General features: G+C 40.4%; 1 protein-coding gene across 1 annotated transcript in view; it reads right to left on the reverse strand.

The window, feature by feature from the left end:
- Positions 1 to 22,265, reverse strand: part of LOC140202405 (uncharacterized) — a 270,611-nt gene that overhangs the window by 13,036 nt on the left and 235,310 nt on the right. Inside the window, exons 13-18 of the mRNA XM_072267279.1 lie at positions 21,232 to 21,437; positions 16,017 to 16,225; positions 14,395 to 14,539; positions 11,443 to 11,748; positions 9,382 to 9,434; positions 7,627 to 7,748 (exon numbers count right to left, since the gene is read on the reverse strand). Coding sequence (XP_072123380.1) covers positions 7,627 to 7,748; positions 9,382 to 9,434; positions 11,443 to 11,748; positions 14,395 to 14,539; positions 16,017 to 16,225; positions 21,232 to 21,437 — 1,041 coding nt within the window. The remainder of the gene's footprint in view (positions 1 to 7,626; positions 7,749 to 9,381; positions 9,435 to 11,442; positions 11,749 to 14,394; positions 14,540 to 16,016; positions 16,226 to 21,231; positions 21,438 to 22,265) is intronic.

Consider the following 22,265-nt stretch of genomic DNA (forward strand, 5'->3'; position numbering starts at 1 on the left):
TAACAGCAAAGGATGCAAGCATACCTGAACAATATTCTCTAACAGTATGAAATATAACACAATTAATAAGTCTAGATAACCCTGTACAAATCTTCTGGAAAGGCTTCATTGGAAAATCAGTTTGGAGGGGCTGAATAACAAAAGACAAGCAAAATAACACATGAAGACGACAATGATAGAGGTGGACGGTAAGGAAAATTGGTTAAGGAAACACTTCAAATATTGATTGGCTAATTTAGAGAAGCAGATGACAGCAGGATCAGAGGAAACAAAGAGGAGAGTGCAGGTAAGCAAGGAAAGGCTGAAGTAACAAACATTTAGAGTCAGTTAGCAGGGTGGATACAGAGATGACCGACCAGCATGGTGCAGAGATGGAGTGGGTCTGGTGCCAGCTAGGGTAGCAGGGAAGGATGTAGGTGAGCCAGTGAGACTCTGAAGGATGCAAAGTGAGGCAGAGAGAGAACAAGCATTGCTGTACAAACCAAAGAGCAATGGAGTACAAACAACATACAAGCCAGAGGGAGTGAGTGACACACAGTAAGCCTGAGTGTGACACAGGGCATTCCGATGAAGGAGTACAGAAGCTAACTGAATACAGCACAGACACTGATGATACAGCATAGTAGTCACAGAGGATAAGAGTAAGAGGACTGGATGGTGGCAATGGGAAAGATGGTGTATGGAGCAGGAGAGGAGATGGTAGAGAAAGGGATAGAGTGAGGAAAAGGGGGAGTACCCCTCAGAAGTGTAGAAATTTACAGATTCTGCATTCTTTTATCTTGTTGATAGAATTTTACTGGAGAATTTCAAATGGGGATCTCCATTATGATTCACAAACAAGAGAAAATCTGCAGATGCTGGAAATCAAATAATACACACAGTCCTGATGAAGGGTCTAGAAACGTCAACTGTTTACTTTTTTCCATAGATGCTGCCTGACCTGCAGAGTTCCTTCAGCATCTTGTATGTGTTATTTCATAGAATAGTACAGCACATTACAGGCCCTTCGGCCCACAATGTTGTGCCCACCCTCAAACCCTGCCTCCCATATAATGCCCCATCTTAAATTCCTCCATATACCTGTCTAGTAGTCTCTTACACTTCACTAGTGAACCTGCCTCCACCACTGACTCAGGCAGTGTATTCCATGCATCAACCACTCTCTGAGTAAAAAACCTTCCTCTAATATCCCCCTTGAACTTCCCGCCCCTTACTTTAAAGCCATGTCCTCTTGTATTGAGCAGTGGTGCCCTGGGGAAGAGGTGCTGGCTATCCACTCTATCTATTCCTCTTAATATCCTGTACACCTCTATCATGTCTCCTCTCATCTTCCTTCTCTCCAAAGAATAAAGCCCTAGCTCCCTTAATCTCTGATCATAATCCATACCCTCTAAACCACGCAGCATCCATTATGTTTGATCAGTTGAAGTGAAGGGCAGCAATACAAATATCTTCCAAATGTGTTGGTTGTTAAACTACGAACAAATCCCCAGCTCCACTCACTAAAAATTTACTTTGATCCTGAAAAACTGTCAACTGCAAGAAGAAATGCTAACTGAGGTGATAAAGACACAATTATTAGGCCCTCTATATGCTCCACTGAAATAGAAAAGAGGGCAGATTAAGGATTACTTAATGAACAGGAAACAGGGAATGAATGGGCTATTATCAGATTGGGAAATTAGTGGGATGCCGCTGGGAATGGTGTTGGGGTTCCAGCTGCTCATTATATCAATATTTCGGATGAGGGAAGCAAGTCCAATGTATCTAGGTTTGCTGATGATACAAATACTAGGTGGCAAGGTGGGCTGTGAAGTGGATGCAGTAATATTATGGGAAAGTAAATAAATAGGTGAGATAGGACAGATGAAATGCAGAAAAAGTATATTATTCACCCTGGTTTAAAAAAAAACACAATATTCTTTTTAATAGTGATAGACTGAAAGTAGATGGTGCCCTTGGACATGAATCACTCAGTTATCACACATGTGATTAGGAAAGCAAACCGAACATGGGCTTGTTCGAACTGAACAAACCGAACACTCTACAGGATGACTTCAATATAACAGTGTGGCATCTTAGTGAAATAATACAGGGCTGTGGTGAGATAACATCTAGAACATTCCAGATAGATATGATCTCCCCACCTAGTGAAGAGGAGTAGAGGAAAATCTCTTTTGATTGAGTCCTGGAATGGTGGATTTTCACTCCATTTAACCTCTCTTCCAACAACAAATTCACCATCCCAGTCCATACTCTCCAAGGTTTAGAAGTGATCTTACTGGATTATACCACTTCCTCAAAGGGCTGATGTGCAGGTTGGGTGCTTCCTCTAACTGGCTATCAAGAAACATGGGTCACAGACTCAAATTAAAGGGACCAACACTGAGCCAGAGACGTGGAGAAATGACCTTTACGGAGAGGGCAATGAACCTTTGGAGAAAACAGTCCCAGAAGCTCAGTTGTTGAGCATATTTAAGACAGTTCATATGGAATAGACAAGTTGACCGCTTCAGTGTACTCTGTCATTCAGTAAGATCACTGCAGATCCAAACTTGCTTGGAATCCCTTTCTGAGTAAAAAATAAATCATTGGGATTCAATGGAAATGGGATTAGTGAAGAAATATGGAACAGACAGAAACAGTTAGCCATAATCTTATTGAATGGCAGGGTAGACATGATGCTCAACTGCCTACGCTTGCCCTTAAATTTGCCAGTGCAATGTTGAGGTACATTAAGTGCTTTCCCCACCATCTTTGGTACTAAGTGTGAATGATAGAGATAAATGTACAAAAGAAGGATAACTCAACAGGAGGAAAAAAAATTTACAAGTGTGTGCATGGTGCATAAACACTGGTAGAGACCTACTGGGTCAAATAGCCATTTCCCAAATAAACATTTTAATAAAAAAAGACTAATACTTTATACCAAACATGGTTACATAGCTAACAAAACCCAAGGAGGTGAGTAGAATGATTAAATGCAGAAAAGGTTGAGAGTTGAAGAACATGGGTGTGTGACCTTGCTATACTGCCTGTGAAATTCTCACACATTAACTGAAAATAAAAGAAAACTGCTCCAAGCTAAAGCACATATTACTACTGATTGAAGGATTGATGGTATTGACTGCCTGCCTTATAAATATTTATCCCGATTATCCTAGCTTGTTTAGATTTAATTTATTATTCACAGGTTCATAGAAGGTCACCTCCACAGATGCAGTATATTGCATTGTTTCTTTTTCAGATTGCTGTTGACATACCTTTCTTTTGGTGGTTCATTCAATCCGTAAGCAGTGAATTTTGTACTGAGTTCTCAGAAATTAATACTTTAATTTGCTGTAATGAAACAGCACCATAGTCCTGCTTTGAAGTTTCAAATGATTTCTCACATAGTAAATTAATTATGAGGACAAAGGTAAGCCTTTATATAAGAAAAGAGTAAGAAAGCACATTTTATCAGAAATTGGAAAATTTAACTACATGAGGAATTGCAAATTAAAATTTCTAAATTGGACATTACATTGCTTGGTACACAGGAATCCACAAGCATGGATCCAAAACAGTTTTCTCTCACTCTTTATCACTTTACAGATGGTGCTTAACCTGCTGAGTACTTCCATCACTTTCTGTTCTGTATTTTGAGAACACAACAGTTCCCCCTGGATTCTGTGCGTGCAATGCATGTTCGCTGCAATCCCAAAGAAGATGTATCAGGTTTACCACTAATACTTTTTTGACCATCACTTTGGCAATTGTTGCAGTGTTTGATGGGTGACTAAACAGATGCTAAGAACAATGGACCCTGTTTATAATACTGATATGTGTGTTCTACTAGTTAGGGAAATTCAGAATGCAAGTTCATCCAATACAACCTCATAATAACACGAAGTAAGCAAATAAAGTTCAGCATAATGAGACAAATATCCATGTAATTGCCATGCTCTACAATGATCTTCCTTTCACAGCATACTTCCACTTCCTACTTCACACTGTTCTTAAAGCTACTTCTTCAACAGAATAATCAAGTCCCAAAGTTCTTCAACAAAGAATCATGAAAATCTACCCAGCAGTATAATGCCAAGCAGCTAATAGAACAAAGTCAGAAACATAATGGATAAACAATTCATCCCTATGGTTGCACAAGGACTAGGAAACTATCAACTGTGGATACAAATCATAAACATGAAGATTCTACAGATGCTGGGAATCAAAAGTAACACATACAAAATGCTGAAGGAACTCAGCAGGTCAGGCAGTATCTTTGGACAGGAAAAACAGTCCATGCTTCAGACTGAGATCTCTCATCAGGACTGCCCAAAATGTCGTCTCTTCATTCATCTCCATAGATGCTGCCTGAAGTGCTGAGTTTCTCCAGCATTTTGTATATGTTACTATGAGTACATCGTCACACCCACCATTGTGAAGGCCTTCACAAAAATAAATTAGCAAGTCATTATTGAACTTTTAGCCTCAATATTATGGAATTGGATCAAGTTGTATAGAAGCTTTGTTTTCAAATGGATTAAAAAAACATTTCACGGTTCAGACAATTTTTAAATCAAGTTGTGTTAACAAACTTGATGAGAGCTTGAACCAAGATGTGTTTTTTTATAGTCAACATGTAGGGGGAGTCATACTAAAGATGGGGTAGTGCTCAACTTGATCTTAGGAAAAGAAATTGAGCAAGCGGAGAAAATGGCTGGGAGGGGAAAAACACTTCAGGAACAGTGAATATAATTCTGTAAGGTACAAAGTAGTTATGGAATGGGATTAGAGTAAGGGGTTGAGACAGGGTAAGGTTGATTTCAGTAGCAAATGAAAGGACATGGTGAAAACAGGTTGGAAACAGAGGCCTGTGGGTAAAAGAGTTTTTTAAAACAATAGTAATAGTTCAGGACCACTGAGATTTTGCAAGGGCGAAATACAAAGATGGCAAGATTATTGAATCTTGGGTCCCAAAGTATCTTGAAGATTTGAACATAAGAAAAGGAAAACATATGGTGGATATGGACAACTGGGACTGTGGAAGCCTCTCAAGGAATATAAAGAGTATGGAAGAGAACTTAAGAGGGCAAAAAGGATGCATGGCAGGTAAGATCAAGAGAGAGTGCCAAGACATCCGGAACAGGTGGATAGACAGTAAAAATATTGGTCCTTTCAGGAGTGGAAAGGATCATCCAAATTTCTACATGAATTACTTTTCATTTCTTTAGTGAATATACATGTCAGAATCTTTTTCTCCCTAGTAGGAGTATCAAAAATAAGAGGATATAGGTTTAAAATGAGAGGGGGATTTTAAAGGGAATTTAAGGGACAGATGCTGCTTGACGTGCTGAGTTCTTCCAGTACTTTGTATGTGTTATTATGAGTACATCATCACACCCACCATTATGAAAGGCTTCCCAAAAAGAAATTAGCTGTGTTTGATATCAGGTATGTGCCCAAAGGTGGCAGTGGAGCCAGGTGCAACTACTATATATATTCAAGGCAGCAAGGCATAGATAGATGTGAACCTAATGCAGAGCAATGCGATTACTGTACATGGGCTACTAGGTTACCCAGGTTGTGGTGGGCTGAATGGCCCATATTGTGCTGTACCACTATGACTATAAATTAAAAATCTCGTACAATATTTGTTATTATTGACTTAAGTCATGCTTTACTTTTGCATACATATCATATTAACTAGGCTTGTGCTATATTAACTGAGGTGTACATGGTGAAAGGAAGGAAAAGCAGGATAAGATTCAAATGCACACTTTCAGCATGATGTAGTCCATGATATCCACACGGGCTAAGTATTAGATAAATTCAATGTCACCCCTTGAAGGCGCCGCCAGTTGGGGGGGTGGAAATGAGGGGAGTGCAGAAGAAAATTTTTCATTTGGTGCTCAATGTGTTTTGGCCTAGGGTCATGAAACTCATTCAATCTATGATCACTTATCATATGGATACACATTCGCCCTTATGAATCTTCTCTACGTAACACTTGGGTACTGTCTCAGTAGCTTTAGGAATACTGTTAAACAACACTGGGAGACTCATCCATTCATAGCAGTGACACATCCACGTAAGGGACCTGTAAGATCAGCAATACTACTTCATGAGCTCAAGTGAAGGACCCAATAGATTCCATTTTTTATAGTTTATAACAACATCACTAGATAGAGTTTTGTGGAAATGTATCATCTGGTTGGCAGACTACAAGTACAGAATTCAATTCAAACATTTAATTCAATTTTTATCATTTAGGTTTCATACCTTGGAGTAAGGATTTACCTCAATCATCTGATCAAAATGGTTAATCATTACAAAGAAGCAGAGAAAACTTATATCCTTTGGATTTAAATCATGGTGAGCAAATATCTATACTGCTCAAGGAGCAACATGGACACACTTGTGACATACACGTTTTGGGAACCGTATCACTTTTGTTCACAGAAACAAGGACTCCAAAAGAAAAATGGAAATCTAAAGATTGGCCAAGGTCTTTCCAAAGGTCTGATGCACAAATAAGTAATGATAAATTACTGTAAGTCTTTGACAAGTCAATTATTAATCCAAAAGGATTTGGTAATTAACCAGTAACATCTGGTGCAAGGTTCCTGTTGTGATTTAAACTCTGGTTTTCTCAGCTCGAGAGAGAGGCAAGATCTAGCAGTCAAAGTTTCCTGGCTGCTAAAGAACTTAAACAATTACATCCATACCTTCAGTTTAACTGGGAGTGTTATTCAGATACTAAATCCAATAATTATTCAGTAATGGAAGAACATACTGTTAGATATCTATGACCCAATTTTTGATACTTTTTATACACTTACTTTAATTAAATAAGATGCTGATTACCATTTGAACAGCTTTTCAGAAGTTACTGGGCAATGAAAATCAATCTTGGTCTGACAGCAGCATTAAGACACGCAGGTATGCACACACATTACAAAGAAGGCACAACAGGGCCTATATTTCACTAAGAGTTTTGAGGAGAATTAGTATGTCACTAAAGGCACTTGCAAATTTCTAGAGGTCCTGTGGAGAGCATTCTAACTGGTTGCATCACAATCTGCTACAGAAGGGCCACCGCACAGGATTGAAAAAAATTGCAGACTCAGCCAGCTTCATCACGAACACGAGCCTCCCCAGTCTTCAAAAGGCAATGCCTCAGAAAAGTGGCATCCATCATTAAGGACCCCCATCACCCAGAACATGCCCTCTTCCCATTGCTACCATGAAGGTGGTGGTACAGAAACTTGAAAATACCCACTCAACATTTCGGGAACAGCTTCTTCTTCTCTGTCATCAGATTTCTAAATGGACAATGAATCCAGAGACACCTGCACTATTTTTCCTCTCTTTTTGCATTACATATTTAATTTTTTATATATACTTCTTTTTGTAGTTTATAGTTTTATTGTTATGTATTGCAATAAACTAGTGCCACAAAACAAAAAAAAACCATGATATATGCCAGTGATATTAAATCTGATTCTGAGGTTTGAGGAATTTCATTCATGCAAATTGCTCACATTAATGCAGTAATAGTGAGAACTGTGAAAAGGAACTAAAGTATTACAATTGATCACAGACGATAAATTCTAAAACAATCAACACACTATACATTCGTACCAGGATTATTTCCTGGAGGTCTTGTTTGAAATTCATCAGCATACATGGGTCTGTTTGAGTACAGGATTTCCTGCTGAGACTGCTCTTGTCTCATCTCTTCTCCTGGCCGCATATATCCAGAACTGAATCAAATATAAGGAAGAAATTAGAAACAAACATTTAGCAATACATGCAAAATTCTTGTTCGGTATTTTACACAAAAGGAGATAAAGGATTATTTATTTCTAAACTTCTCAAACAAATGCTTTAATAAAGGTTCATGATTCAGTAAAAACTGGAATTAAAATGCTGAATCATTTGTACTGGTTCACAATTGGACAGCTTATAAACATGCAAGGGTTAATGTGTTTAAATACTATTTTACTTCATGGTGTGAACTCCATGAATTTAGAAGACAGATGAAGGAGTTAAGTATCAGCTTGCAGTTAAAAGATAGTTTAGAAATGGGCTTCTAGTACACATACCCTACAGTATTCTGCTGCTGATTCTGTCTACTTCTTGTCAGCTGCTGCTAGTGCACAGAAAAGCTGGATAGAAAGTTTGTGCAAGGGGCAACATGCTATCTCCTGGATCTGAATTGGTTGACTTTGACTACGGTTACTTCTTGGGAAAAGGTCACTGTTTTCTGGATCTTCTAAAATTTAAAACTCATTATATGCATTATTTAAAATATATTGTTCTTTTGCCAAGGATGAAGAAATTAGTCTGTGTATGAAAGCTTTTCAGCTTACTTGTTGTTTTGGATTGGAGGAATGCAAAGGGAACTGTAGTGAGGAGGTTAAGAAGATTTTTTTTTCTGTTGTGCAAGATTTTCCATGCACTGAGCCATTAAACTGGAATGGAAACATCAGAGGTGAAACCATGAACCGTTGAGCAAAATTTGGAAAATTCCACTTGGATATCTTTGATTCTCATGTGCCAAAGGGAGAGCACATCAGACATTAAAAGGTTTTATAGTGTGATTAAATTCCTTGGATGAATGGCTGTCAGCTCTCCTAGCTTGCATTTTCAAACCGTCTTGAATCAGGGGCTCTGTCTATAAAAAAAATGACTGACTACAAATGAGTTTATAAGTAATGAATAAAAATACTGCTGGGATTGAAAGACATAATCTGATCATGGACATCGAATGGATCGTAAATACGTTTGTTATGGGAGACAGATTGCTGTTCTTCGGGCATGGCATATGTTTTAATTGCATTGTAAAACTATGTGCTTTATTAGACCATTAACCTTCTGAAGGATCTCTCTGCATGCTGTCTGAATGACAGCAGCAGGGGAAACCACACAGTTGGTGTGAAAAATGTGTCAGAGGGTAAATAGGCAAACATAACAATGACCAACACAACTTAAAGGACAGCTGAGGTTAACAGGGTTAAAAAAAACTCAACCTGTACTGTGTTTACCTACAATTGTAAGCAGAGGTACTGCACCATCTTCATACCTAGCAACCTACAGAATTTGGATCAGTAAATATAATGAACAGAGAAACATGATCATCTAACACATCCTTAAATGTTATACTTTTAAATTACTTGGATACCTTAAAACATAGCACTTAAGCTATCAACTTGGAAGATCCTCAGTTTGGCTTTCTCCCTTTAGTAAGACAGCTTCTCAAGATACATGCTCCAATTGCTCTACTTCATGGACAAGGCTTTACTGAATTGAAACAGTAAAGGTTGAGGTGACTTCACTTACATGCTTTAGCAGTGCTCCTTATTATCTCATAAAGTGCATTTGTTCGTATCTTACCTGTGCAGGTGGCTTGCTGCAGATGGCTGATTTGATCCTGTATCTTCATACCTCTATGGACCAAAGAGACAATTTTATTAGTTAAATGCTAACCTTGATTCTTCCAATTTTAAAAATGATGATCACTGCCAAAAGTAGCAAAGACAGACTAAATTAAGCAACAATGCATGAAAATTTGTGACATTTAATCAGCCCCTCCACTTCTACTTCCAGCATTAGATTTCTCCACATTACTACTGCAATATTATCAAGACTGTTACCAATGAAATCAAGTTCAACAAACCCTGCTCAATGTAGCATTTTATTATTGCTTGTTTAGACACTAAAATAAATTGCTGTTTGTTGTCATAATGGGACCATGGGGCAAGTAAACTGCACAAATAACTGCAGAAGTTTGCATCTGCAAGCTTGTGTTCTTTCAAAGACATCAGTACCAGCATTAAAGTAATGATGTTATGGGCATCATGGTAAGGTGCATAGAGAGGCTAGGGCTCCATCCATTATAACCAATGGAAAACAAGAGTGTAAGACTTTTGGCACTGCCAGGAGTTAATAGAAAAATCTAACTATAGCTAGGTTATCTAACACACACTTTGATCAATAACTTCCCTTTCTGTTCCAGTAGACACAAACACCCAACAGAAAAAGCTCTTTTACACTAGCAGAGTCAGGTTTTGTTATTGGAAAAGAAAAGCTTAGAGAAAGGAGAACTGAATGTTATGGATTGCCTTAATCATGAAACATTGTGATTTAAAAAGCCTGTAATGAGACTTCTCACAGACTTTTTGTGGTTTTAAGAGACTCACAGATTTTATGACGAATGTTAGATTCTATGTCCTTTGATCTTAGGATTTAGAATGAATCACCCTCAGAAGGTTGAAATGGAAAGTTGCCATCTTAAACAACAGGAATTCTGCAGATGCTGGAAATTCAAGCAACACACATCAAAGTTGCTGGTGAACGCAGCAGGCCAGGCAGCATCTGTAGGAAGAGGTGCAGTCGACGTTTCAGGCCGAGACCCTTCGTCAGGACTAACTGAAGGAAGAGTGAGTAAGGGATTTGAAAGTTGGAGGGGGAGGGGGAGATCCAAAATGATAGGAGATGACAGGAGGGGGAGGGATGGAGCCAAGAGCTGGACAGGTGATAGACAAAAGGGGATACGAGAGGATCATGGGACAGGAGGTCCGGGAAGAAAGACGGGGGGGGGGGGGGGGGGAGACCCAGAGGATGGGCAAGAGGTATATTCAGAGGGACAGAGGGAGAAAAAGGAGAGTGAAAGAAAGAATGTGTGCCTAAAAATAAGTAACAGATGGGGTACGAGGGGGAGGTGGGGCCTAGCGAACATCGACTTCTCTAACTTCCGCTAATGTCCCACCTCCCCCTCGTACCCCATCTGTTACTCATTTTTATGCACACTTTCTCTCACTCTCCTTTTTCTCCCTCTGTCCCTCTGAATATACCTCTTGCCCATCCTCTGGGTCCCCCCCCCCCCCGTCTTTCTTCCCGGACCTCCTGTCCCATGATCCTCTCGTATCCCCTTTTGCCTATCACCTGTCCAGCTCTTGGCTCCATCCCTCCCCCTCCTGTCTTCTCCTATCATTTTGGATCTCCCCCTCCCCCTCCAACTTTCAAATCCCTTACTCACTCTTCCTTCAGTTAGTCCTGACGAAGGGTCTCGGCCTGAAACGTCGACTGCACCTCTTCCTAGAGATGCTACCTGGCCTGCTGCGTTCACCAGCAACTTTGATGTGAGTTGCCATCTTAAGCAAGATCTCACTTGAATTGAGTACATACCCAGCAAATAGTACCTGGCAGCTCAAGACTTTTCCAAATATCGCTAAGATTCATCTCACTAAGATCAGTGCCTCTTGAACACTGCTAACTATATTTCATTACCCCAATGATTAAAATTTTTGGATGAAAATAAAGTCAAAATAAAATGTGATGGTATGATGAAAAGAAATGAGTATCATACTGCTGGGGCTTCAGCAGTGCATGCACCATGGAAGTGTTTACACATGTTTGAACACACTTGTGTGGAATGATTTACATGTTACATACCGTTACATATGGATTGCTGAGACTCTGGGGTTGTTCATACACTGGAGTCCAGTGGTTGTTAGCTGAAACTTTGGTTCCCCTGATAGGAGTGCTGGTGGCTGGCTGACCATGGCTGACTGCTGATAAGACTTTTCCAGGACTACCTGGAGCTGCCAAAGCAAATGCATCATCCAGCAGAGAGTACATCTGCTGCCTTGCCTCTTCAATGGATGGCTGTGGCGGGAGATATGGTGGGGGGGCAGGAGGGGGAGGGTGAGTATGAGCTGGAGAGTGAGGTCTAGGCTCCGGAGGCAGGTCAGGGTCCGACTGTAAAATACAGAACCAGATCAAGATTAGGTCACTGGAGTTGGGGCAATGAAAGGAGATAACGTAAAGGTCAATTGTTCTGTGGGAATGCTGTGGGAAGGTGGTTAACATTGTATTCCTACCCCGTGTTAGATCTTTTATTTAAATTGTCTTTTCAGAATCAAGCATTCGCACTTTCATAATTCTGTGAAAGAACAAGGAAGCAATCACAGAAAAATTATGTTCAAAAATTTATTAGTGGCATAATCCAGAAATCCGGTTCAATTAACCATTTAACAAGTGTGCTAGCTGGACTAATTTCACGGTTAGTTGGAGCTTCAACAAGCTGTGCCATGGAGCAGCAAGATGCAGGCTTGTAATAAACAGGCTAATTCTTAGCTAGTTCCAAATTCAAAATATTCCAATATGAGGTGGTGTAAAATGAAAAGCATTCAATGTCAACCTCACAGACTGGATATTTTACTGTAGGCTGGTCGAAAAAACCTTAGATACAAATCATGCAGCAATTTAGCTTCCTTGAAAACAAAACATTTTTCACTTCTGTTCAACTTTTCTGCATATTGGGTCAATTCTTCCATACTTGGGCAACAACTTGAGAATCTGGTGATATAGTAAGGATTGTGCAGTCAATCATGCTGAAATTATTAATTTTAAGTGGTCCCCTTCCTCCCTACACACTAGGTATAATGTGCTTTATACAATCATTTGAGTAACACAAGTAAACTCCATCTACCTCATATCTACAAAGACTGAAATATTTCATTTTCTTTTCAAATTCTAAATGAAGATGATTGTGTGCATTTATCTTTCCAAATTAACAGACACACTTTTCAGCCAAGGTCTAGAAAAATCCACTGTAGAGCAGTGAGGGGCATGAGAACATTTCAACTCTGACATGACAAAGGTTGGATATAGGCTTCCCTCTTAATTTACCTACAAGTCCCCTGTAGGTGGTGTTACAGAAGTAGTTAGGGTCCAAAATGTATCCTTGGATGTTTTCTGGTGCTTTATTCGAACAAGTTATGAACAACCCAATAACATTCATGATAACAAGCAAAACATCTTAGTGGGTCAGAAAGTGTGTAAGTATGCAAAGGGATATTGGCCTATTCACTGACCGGGCCAAAAGGAGCAACTACAAAGTGATGTGGGAAAGTAAGAGGGAAGAGCGGAATAGAACTAAAATAATTGCTTAAATGAGAAGAAACTACTAAATGTCGGGTTGGAATCTGGAGGTGCTGGTTCATGAGATTCAGAAAGTAAACATGCAGTTGCAGCAAGTAATTAGGAAGTGGTAGTTTGATCCTCACAGCCAGCAATCAGAGAAAAAACACACTGCTGATATTGTAATTGACTATGGCAAAACCTCTTTTGAACTTGAATGCAACCTTTATGTTTATAGTGAAGAAGACACATTGTGGAGCAGTTTCACTGGTTTGAATCCCAGGCCTTGATGAAGAGGTGAACAGGTTGAGTTGATACTTATTGAAGTTTAGAAGGGACAGAGAGTAATGGCTGAGAGGAATTTTTCTCATGCTGGAGAATTCAAACTAGAGCTGAATTCTCAGCATAGAGGTGAAATATTTAAAGTTCAGATGAGAAGTCAATGGGGTAAAGATTTCTCTGCCTCAAAAAGTTATGGAAGGTTATTAGTTATTACAAGTGGTAGATACCTGGATAAGCAGTACTGTAGAACTCAAAATCTGGCACCCTTGGGACTTTGGGGGTGCTAGTCTGGCAGATATTAAAAGGAGCAAGGGAATGGAGCCCAGGTGATTTAAAAGTATGCTGGAAAGTGAGTCCGAGTGAGTTTTAAGCTGAGGTTCTGAAATTTTTTTAATGCCATGGACCAATATCATTAAGCAAGGGGTCTACGGACCCCAGGGTGGGAACTGGTGGTTTAAAGAGAGCATAGGAAACATCAACCACTTTGCAGAACAATCAAGACTCTTTGTATAATTTGACAGCAGATTACTGGAGCTTGACTGAAGTGGAACATGGGATCAGATGGAGCAAGTACAAAAGCCCCAGGATTAGTCATAATATTGAACAGTGAGGCAGGTTCATGGCCCTTACCACAAGTCATGGGCATCTTGTATTCCTAAGAAAGCAGCTGAAGGCACAGTGGCCCAGCCAGTAGAGCTGGCTCCTCACAGTTCCAGTGATCATGGTTCAACTCTGAACTTTTGTGCAATGTGGAGTTGGCAATGTTTTCCCTATGACTCTGTGTTCCCTCTGGATGTTTTGGTACTTTCCCCACATTGCAAAGACACAGGAGTTGTAGGTTAATCAGCTCCTGTAAATTACTCAACTCAGGAGCCCAGTTGCCCAGTTCAACAACTTGGGAGGCGTTCTGATAAAGAAGGACAAAAAAATAGGATTCATGTATGATTAGTGTAAGTGCGTGCTTGATGGTTGGCATTTTGACTCTCAGTTACTTAACAGGAAACAAGAGAACAGTGGAGAAACCAAAAAGCTTGTCAAAGAGAAAAGTTTTGAGGTGTAAAGTAACAACTGTGTTGCAGCTAAGTGCTTGTTTACTTATTTGTCTGAAAATAATGCAAGCACTTTATAACAATGAGAGAAAAATTATTGATAAGACTTTTAAGAAAAAATTGCAGACAATTATGGTTCTTCTGTGCTTACAACATAGGCTGCATTGTTCACTCCAGGTGGCTTCTTGTAGGTCCCATCACTATCCGTGGTTATCAGCCTGTCCTTTTCTGCATCTGTCATGCTGCCGTTCACCTGATGTCTCCGCCTCTGCCGTGGAGATCTTTTGCCACGATAGCTGAAATGAATGAGACCAAAAGATCCATTTTGGGATCAATTTATTTGTAAGCTCTGAGAGATTGAGGAATGCTCAAGAATCATGTAGAAAATGTGATGCATCAATATATGCCCTCTTTTCAGCTTAATGTTATAAAAAGACCACCTGCAATTGTAAATGGATTCTGAAAGTACAGATTTGAGAAGATAAAGAACACTGCTGGTTAGTGAGGCCAGTCTGATGGGAGGTAGGCCAATTGATGAGGACAGGAGAGGAAGAGCAGTGCTTAATGTGGCTATCTTTGGTATATGCATCACTTTATTTCTGCCTACGCTTAATCTACCATAACAATGTGGAATGAAGAAAACAATTAATACCGGTTCTGTTCACGTTTTCACGAGACGGCCTACAGGGACAAGGTCCAGCACCTGGCCGTGTGGTGCGCCGACAACAACCAGGAGACCAAGGAGATCATTGTGGACTTCAGGCATGCTAGGAGCCACACTCACATCCCCATCTATATCGACGGAGTTGTAGTGGAGCGTGTAGCAAGCTTCATATTACTTGATGTCCACATTTCCGAGCATCTCACCTGGTCCCTGAACTCCTCCATCCTCATCAAAAAGGTGCAACAGCACCTTTATTTCCTGCGGAGCATCAAGAAAGCTTAATTCTGTCCCAGGATACTGATGGACTTTTACTGCTGTGCCATTGAGAGCATACTCACTAACTGCATCTCAGTGTGGAATGGCAATTGTCCCGTATCAGACTGCAAAGCACTCCAGCGTGTGGTGAAAACTGCCCAGTGGATTATCGGCACCCAATTGCCCACCATTGAGAACATCTACCATAAACGCTGCCTGGGCAGGGCAAAAAGCATCATCAAGGATGCATCTCACCATAACCATGGACTTTTTACTTTCCTCCCATCCAGTAGGCGCTACAGGAGCCTCTGCTCCCGCACCAGCAGGCACAGGAAGAGCTTCTTCCCTGAGGCTGTGACTCTGCTGAACCTCACATCACAGCGCTAAGCAGTACTGCACCCATATTGTACTGTCTCAGTACTTTAATATTTGTGTGCTGTAGCACTTACTTTTTATTCACAGTTATTTTGTAAGTAACACTATTCTTTGCATTTCTGGTTAGATGCTAACAGCATTTCATTGGTTTTGTATGTGTACTCAGCACAATGACAGTAAAGTTGAATCTAATCTAATCTAATATTTTATTCATTATATGTAAGATAGTTTTATTGATGTATTCACTGATGTTAATTTCATGTTCACTCCCGGTCATCATTTAAATCCAGTTTGTCCCATTTCAGTGGTAGTGCAAGGTACAGGCCAACAGTGTGCTCCTCTCCAAAAATAAACCTGGGAACTTTAAAATATTAACTTAGGTAAAGATAGCTTGGAGTTCATTTATTTAAGTATTTATTCATTATTATTAGAAGGTTCTTTTTCAAGATGACTTTGTAATACATATCTTATATGCCCACCTTTTCCTCAGTTCCACATCTGCACTGGGATCAAGGATCCTGTCAATATGAACTTGAGCCCTACGGTAGACTCGGCGTCGCTCCTTTGCTTCAATGGTACCAACTTCATCCATGATGGGGAAGTCATAGTGTCCTTTCCTTTTAGCTCGGAGTCTGATCTTATTGCGATGATGTTCAATTTCAGATTTCTGTCTCAAAGCTCTCTGAACCTAAAGTAGAAATGGGAAGATATTGAATTTTGTATATCATTCTGGCACCTTTGTGGGGGCTTACCAAAGGACAGCAGAAGCAATTTTGGAGTTTCAACTAACATACACAAAAGATAACCAAATCTGGTTTAGTACTGGGAAGTAGATAAGGCGCTGGATAACTTTGTTGGTTTACACATCAGATTTAAACACAGTGAAGCATAGTGGACTTTCTATAGCATTGACTGCAAATTTGAGGGATCTAAAGAAAAAAAACAGGTGAGCAATCAGTTCACAACTACTCATCATCTCAATAGGTAAATAAGTGAGTACCTTATTGGTGATTAGTGAAAATGAGTCAAAGATAATGATAAGACGAGGCTTTGTTTTATAAATATAAAGAGAACATGCTCATAATAGAGAAAGCATGTTTTTTTCCTTTTCTCTATTGATATATATATAAAATTAGTATACTATTATTTTACCTTATTATTTTATGTTTAAATTGCACTGTTTGTATCAATTTTTTTCTGTATTAATATCTCCGGTAATTTCAACAGTGTATTAGTGCTTATATGGTTTAACTTTTGTATACTTATTTAATAAAAAGATTTAAAAAGAAAGAAAGAGAAAGCATGTGTGCACACGTGACCTCTTGTGAGAGTGAGAAAGATAGAGATACAGGTTGAGCACACCTTATCCAAAGTTCTAAAACCTCCGAAATTTGAAATTTTTTTGGAGCACTGGCACGATGACACAAATGGAAAATTCCACAAGGTGCTTGGAAGGTTCCCAGGCAACGTGCAGCTCCTTGCACACCACAGACAGTTCTAAGAATTGACCTCACATACGTAATGAACAGAAGTTAATGAAAAATAGAAAAACACTGCATAAAGTGAAAAATTAATATCTTGATTGTGGAGTGTAAGAGTCAATTCGTCAGTATATGCTGCTTAATGGTATGCTGCTCATGAAATAAGCAAATCTATCATGATGAACTGAAAATTGAAGGTAATTGCGAACATGCAGCATGCTGGTTGCATAAATTTAAGAAAAGGCATAGTATTTTAAATTTTAAGTGTCTGCTGATCACCAAGCAGCAGAGGACTTCAAAGGGTTTGCCAAGATTGTCGCTGATAAAAATCTAACACTAGAATAAGTCTATAATGCTGATTATTTTTATAGCACACATAAAACCTAAAAAAAAATTATATATATATATAGTGTACTACAACTTCTTAATCAAAGCATGTCACTGTAGGTTGACACTGAAAATGTACTATTTGTTTTCGTTCAAAAACTGATTCTCCTGATGTTGCTGTGCTGTTTTTGTTACCCTGCACACATTATATTTTCATTATATTGATGGTATGTAATATAAATCATTATAGAAATATAATTGCAAAGAAAGCACAACAGTAGCTCTACTTCCTCAGGAGTTTGTGGAGATTCGGCATGTCATCAAAAACCTTGGCAAATTTCTATAGATGTGTGATGGAAAGTGGGCTGACTGGCTGCATTACAGCCTGATATGGCACCACCAATGCCTTTGAGCAGAAAATCCTACAAAAGGCAGTGGATTTGGCCCAGTACATCAGGGGTAAAGCCCTCCTAATCACTGAGCACATCTACATGAAGTGTTGCTGTAGAAAAACAACATCCATCAAAGATCCTGAACACCAGGCCATGTTTTTTTTCCTCACTGCAGTCATCTTGTAGAAGGTACAGGTCCCTCAGGACTCGCATCATCAGGTTCAAGAACAGTTATTAGATTAGATTCAAATTTATTGTCATTGTGCCAAGTACAGATACGAAGCGAATGAAATGCAATTAGCATCTGACCAGAAGGGCAAAAGAACAGTATTATTTACAAAATAACTGCGAATAAAAAGTGCTACAGCATACAAATATCAAGGTACTGAGACAGTCCAGTATGGGTACAATACTGCTTAGCACTGTGATGTGAGGTTCAGCAGAGTCACAGCCTCAGGGAAGAAGCTCTTCCTGTGCCTGCTGGTGCGGGAGCGGAGGCTCCTGTAGCGCCTACCGGATGGGAGGAGAGTAAAAAGTCCATGTTTAGGGTGAGGTGCATTCTTGATAATGCTTTTCGCCCTGCCCAGGCAGCGTTTATGGTAGATGTTCTCAATGGTGGGCAATTGGGTGCCGATAATCCGCTGGGCAGTTTTCACCACACGCTGGAGTGCTTTGCGGTCCGATATGGGACAATTGCCATACCACACTGAGATGCAGTTGGTGAGTATGCTCTCAATGGTACAGCGGTAAAAGTCCACAGTATCCTGGGACAGAGGTGAGCTTTCTTGATTCTCTACAGGATATAAAGACGCTGTTGTGCCTTTTTGATCAGGGTGGAGGAGTTCAGGGACCAGGTGAGGCCATCAGAAATGTGGACACCAAGGAATTTGAAGCTTGATACAAACTCCACTACAGCTCTGTTGATGCAGATGGGGACATGAGTGTGGCTCCTACCATGCCTGATGTCCACAATAGGTCTTTTAGGTGTTAAGGGCCAGGTTGTTATCGACACACCACGCGGCCAGGTGCTGGACCTCGTCCCTGTAGGCTGTCTCGTCATCCCCTCTGATCAGGCCAACCACTGTGGTGTTGTCTGCGAACTTGATTATGGAGATAGAACCATGTACAGGTATGCAGTTTTAGGTGAAAAGGGAGTACAGAAGAGGGTTCAGCACACAGCCTTGAGGCACGCCAGTATTCAGGGTGAGAATGGAGGAGAAGAGGTTGTCTAACTTAATAGATTGGGGTCTGTTAGTCAGAAAGTCCAAGGTCCAATTGCAGAGGGATGAGCTGATACCAAGCTGGCGAAGTTTGGTGATCAGCTTGGAGGGGATCACAGTATTGAACGCCGAACTAACGTCAATGAACAGCATTCTGACATAAGAGTTGGGGCTGTCCAGATGGGCCAGGGCAGAGTGAAGTGCCGTGGAGATGGCGTCCTCTGTAGACCTGTTGGTGCGATAGGCAAATTGATGGGGGTCCAGGGTAGTGGGCAGACAAGATTTCAGATGTGATAGAACCAGTCTCTCAAAGCACTTTGCAATGATGGGGGTGAGTGCAACTGGGCGGAAGTGGAATGCTTTGGTACTGGCACGATGGTGGCTATCTTGAAGCTCGTGGAGACAACTGCCTGTGGCAGGGGCAGATTGAAAATGTCCGTGAAGACCCTGGTCAACTGCCCTGCACAGAGTCTGAGCACAAGGCCAGGTATTCCATCCGGACCAGCTGCCTTCCGTATATTCACCCTGCTCAGGATGGCGCAAACATTGGAGGTGAAAAGTGAGAGAGGCAGTTCACTAGGCGGGAGATCCGCTTTGAGGGTGACCTTGTTCTCTCGGTCAAAGCGACTGTAGAAGTAATTGAGCTCATTGGTTTGAAGTCTGTAATAACCTGTATGCCATGCCACATGGGTCAGGGGTCCGAGGAGCTGAAATGCTCCTCGATTCTCTGTTTGTATGTGTATTTAGCCTGAGAGATTCCCCTCCTCAGTTTGGCCCTGGCTGAGCTGTAAGCCTCCCGGTCTCTAGACCTGAAGGCTGAATCCCTGGCTTTGAGCAGGAGGTGAACTTTTCTGTTCATCCATGGTTTCTGATTGGGGAAACCTTTTATTTGTTTTTGTGATGTCACTCTATCTGCACACTTGTTGATGTACTCAAGGACAGAGTTGGTGTATAAGTCAATGTTAATCTGACAGTCTGTGGTGGCATGGGCAGCAAACACACTCCAGTCTGTGTGCTGGAATTGGTGCTGAAGAGCAGAGTCAGCACCCTCCAGCCAGATCTCAATAGTCTTCATTGTGGGTTTCACACATTTAATGACCGGGCTATACTTGGGAAGCAGAAACAATGAAAGATGGTCGGACTGTCCCAGGTGGGGGAGGGTAGTGGCTTTGTAAGCATCAGCCACATTTGTGTAGACATGATCTAAGGTTTCCCCTTGTGGTGTATGATACATTTTGGTAAAATCTTGGAAGCACGGTACGCAGGTTGCAATGATTAAAATCCCCAGCGACAATAAAGGCTCCGTCTGGATGCAATGTCTGCAGCTTGCTAATAGCGGCACTGAGGTCTTTCATGGCTACTTTAGCATTAGCATCTGGTGGTACATAAACTGCGACAGCAATGATGCATGTAAACTCTCGTGGTTGATAGAAAGGTCTGCACTTAATAATCAGGTATTCCAGATCAGGAGAGCAATAAGTGTCAGCAATGGTAGAGTTAGTGCACCATGATCAATTCACATAGATGCATAAACCACCTCCTCTACTTTTACCTGTACCTGTTGATGGTACCCCTCAACCATCAGGCTTTTGAACAAAAGGGAATAAACACACTCATTTAAGGCCTTTTTTATCTTGTTATTAAATGCTGTTATTTATTGCTATTTATTTATATCTGCATTTGAACAGTTTGTTGTTTATTGATCCTCTTTACATTCGTTGTTTTAGAGATTTGCTAAGTAGGCCCACAGAAAAAGTAGCTTGGGATTATATGTAGTGATATCTATGTACTCTGATAATAAATTTTACTTTGAAATGGAATAATTTTTACAAGTAAATACATATATGTGTGACGAATAAGTGTAAGACGAAGACTGCTTACCAGTAGCACATAAATTCAGAGATAGAAATGATGGCGATCCAAACCAATCTTATTATATATATCAAAATTTTTAACAATCCAAATTTCAAAAGATTTCCGGCCCCAAGCATTCTGAATAAGTACTCGACCTGTAGTGTGTATGACTGAATATGTTTATGTGTATACACATGACAAAGTGAGATAAAATGATGACAGCCGTGTTTTGTATACTTCAGTTCATAGTCAGCGAGCTAGCAATGTATTAAGTGCCAAGTGCCTTCACAACGGATGATATGTAAATTATTGAAAAACATTTAAATGTATAAAAGAACATCTTGGATTCACATGAGATTCAAGCAACCCTTGTACTGTAAAATCCTATTCCATTTCTCTGAGGAACCCAGCAAATCTTACCTCTTTATTGATTTTGTTTGTTTCAGCCACTCGCTCGGGAAGTAATGGATTCTGTAAAGGAGGGGCTGGAATCGGTTGCATGGCGATCAGCTGAATTTTGTTTGGTAGCCATTTGCCTGTTTCTGATGGGCGTGACATCCGATCAACATGATCAAAAATGGAAGCGGAGGACGGCTGCTCATCAGGCTTGTCAGTCTGATGAGGCTCTGGAATAGAACATGAACATCAGAGCACAGACAGTGAATGACTGGTAAGAATAACTGGCAAATTACACTGCTGGTGAAAATCTAATGCAGTAATTTGGGATCCAACATTACAGTAATGTTACTATTAGACTATATTATTTGAATTAAAGGCCTAACAATCCAGTGAAATGGTTTCCCAAGATGAAATGCCTTATGGTGGTTTCCATAAAGTGATTTTTCCAATTTTGGAAATCACATGGTAACATCAAACATCAATACAGGAGAGATAGAGAAAAATATTAAAAATCATTATTTTGGTTTGTATTCAGATCTCCTTCATTCCCAGAACAAGCTAATAGGGTGCAACCCATTCTCAGAGGAGTGGTGTTCATTCCATTGAAAACAATGTGCATAAAATGTTCACTCTACTCTGGACTATCTGAACAAAGGAACTCATATGTCAGGCGGTTGTTCACTGACTGCAGTTGTGTTCAACACAAGAATACAATCCAAATTCATCACTAAACTCCAAGACCTGCCCTCTGTACTTCCCTCTGCAACAATACGATGCTGATTATTCTTGATGATGTGGCTGGCGCTCTCCTAAATGGACGTGATATAGTCACCGCTGTCCTTTGACTGCAGCAAAGGGTTTTATGGGTGTCTCGAAGTACGTCATTACAATAAGATTTAATTATCTCCTCTTGATGGGTGGCAGTTAGATCTGTCCCAATCCTGCACATGCTGATGGTGATTAGCAGAATGTGACCCCTCAAAATAGAGCTGCCCTGCTCTTTTGCTCCAATAGGTGTCACTGCTGAGGCTGGCCGTACGCATGCGTCGGGCTGT

This window comes from Mobula birostris, chromosome 9 (assembly GCF_030028105.1).
Source record: "Mobula birostris isolate sMobBir1 chromosome 9, sMobBir1.hap1, whole genome shotgun sequence".
Lineage (NCBI taxonomy): Eukaryota > Metazoa > Chordata > Chondrichthyes > Myliobatiformes > Myliobatidae > Mobula > Mobula birostris.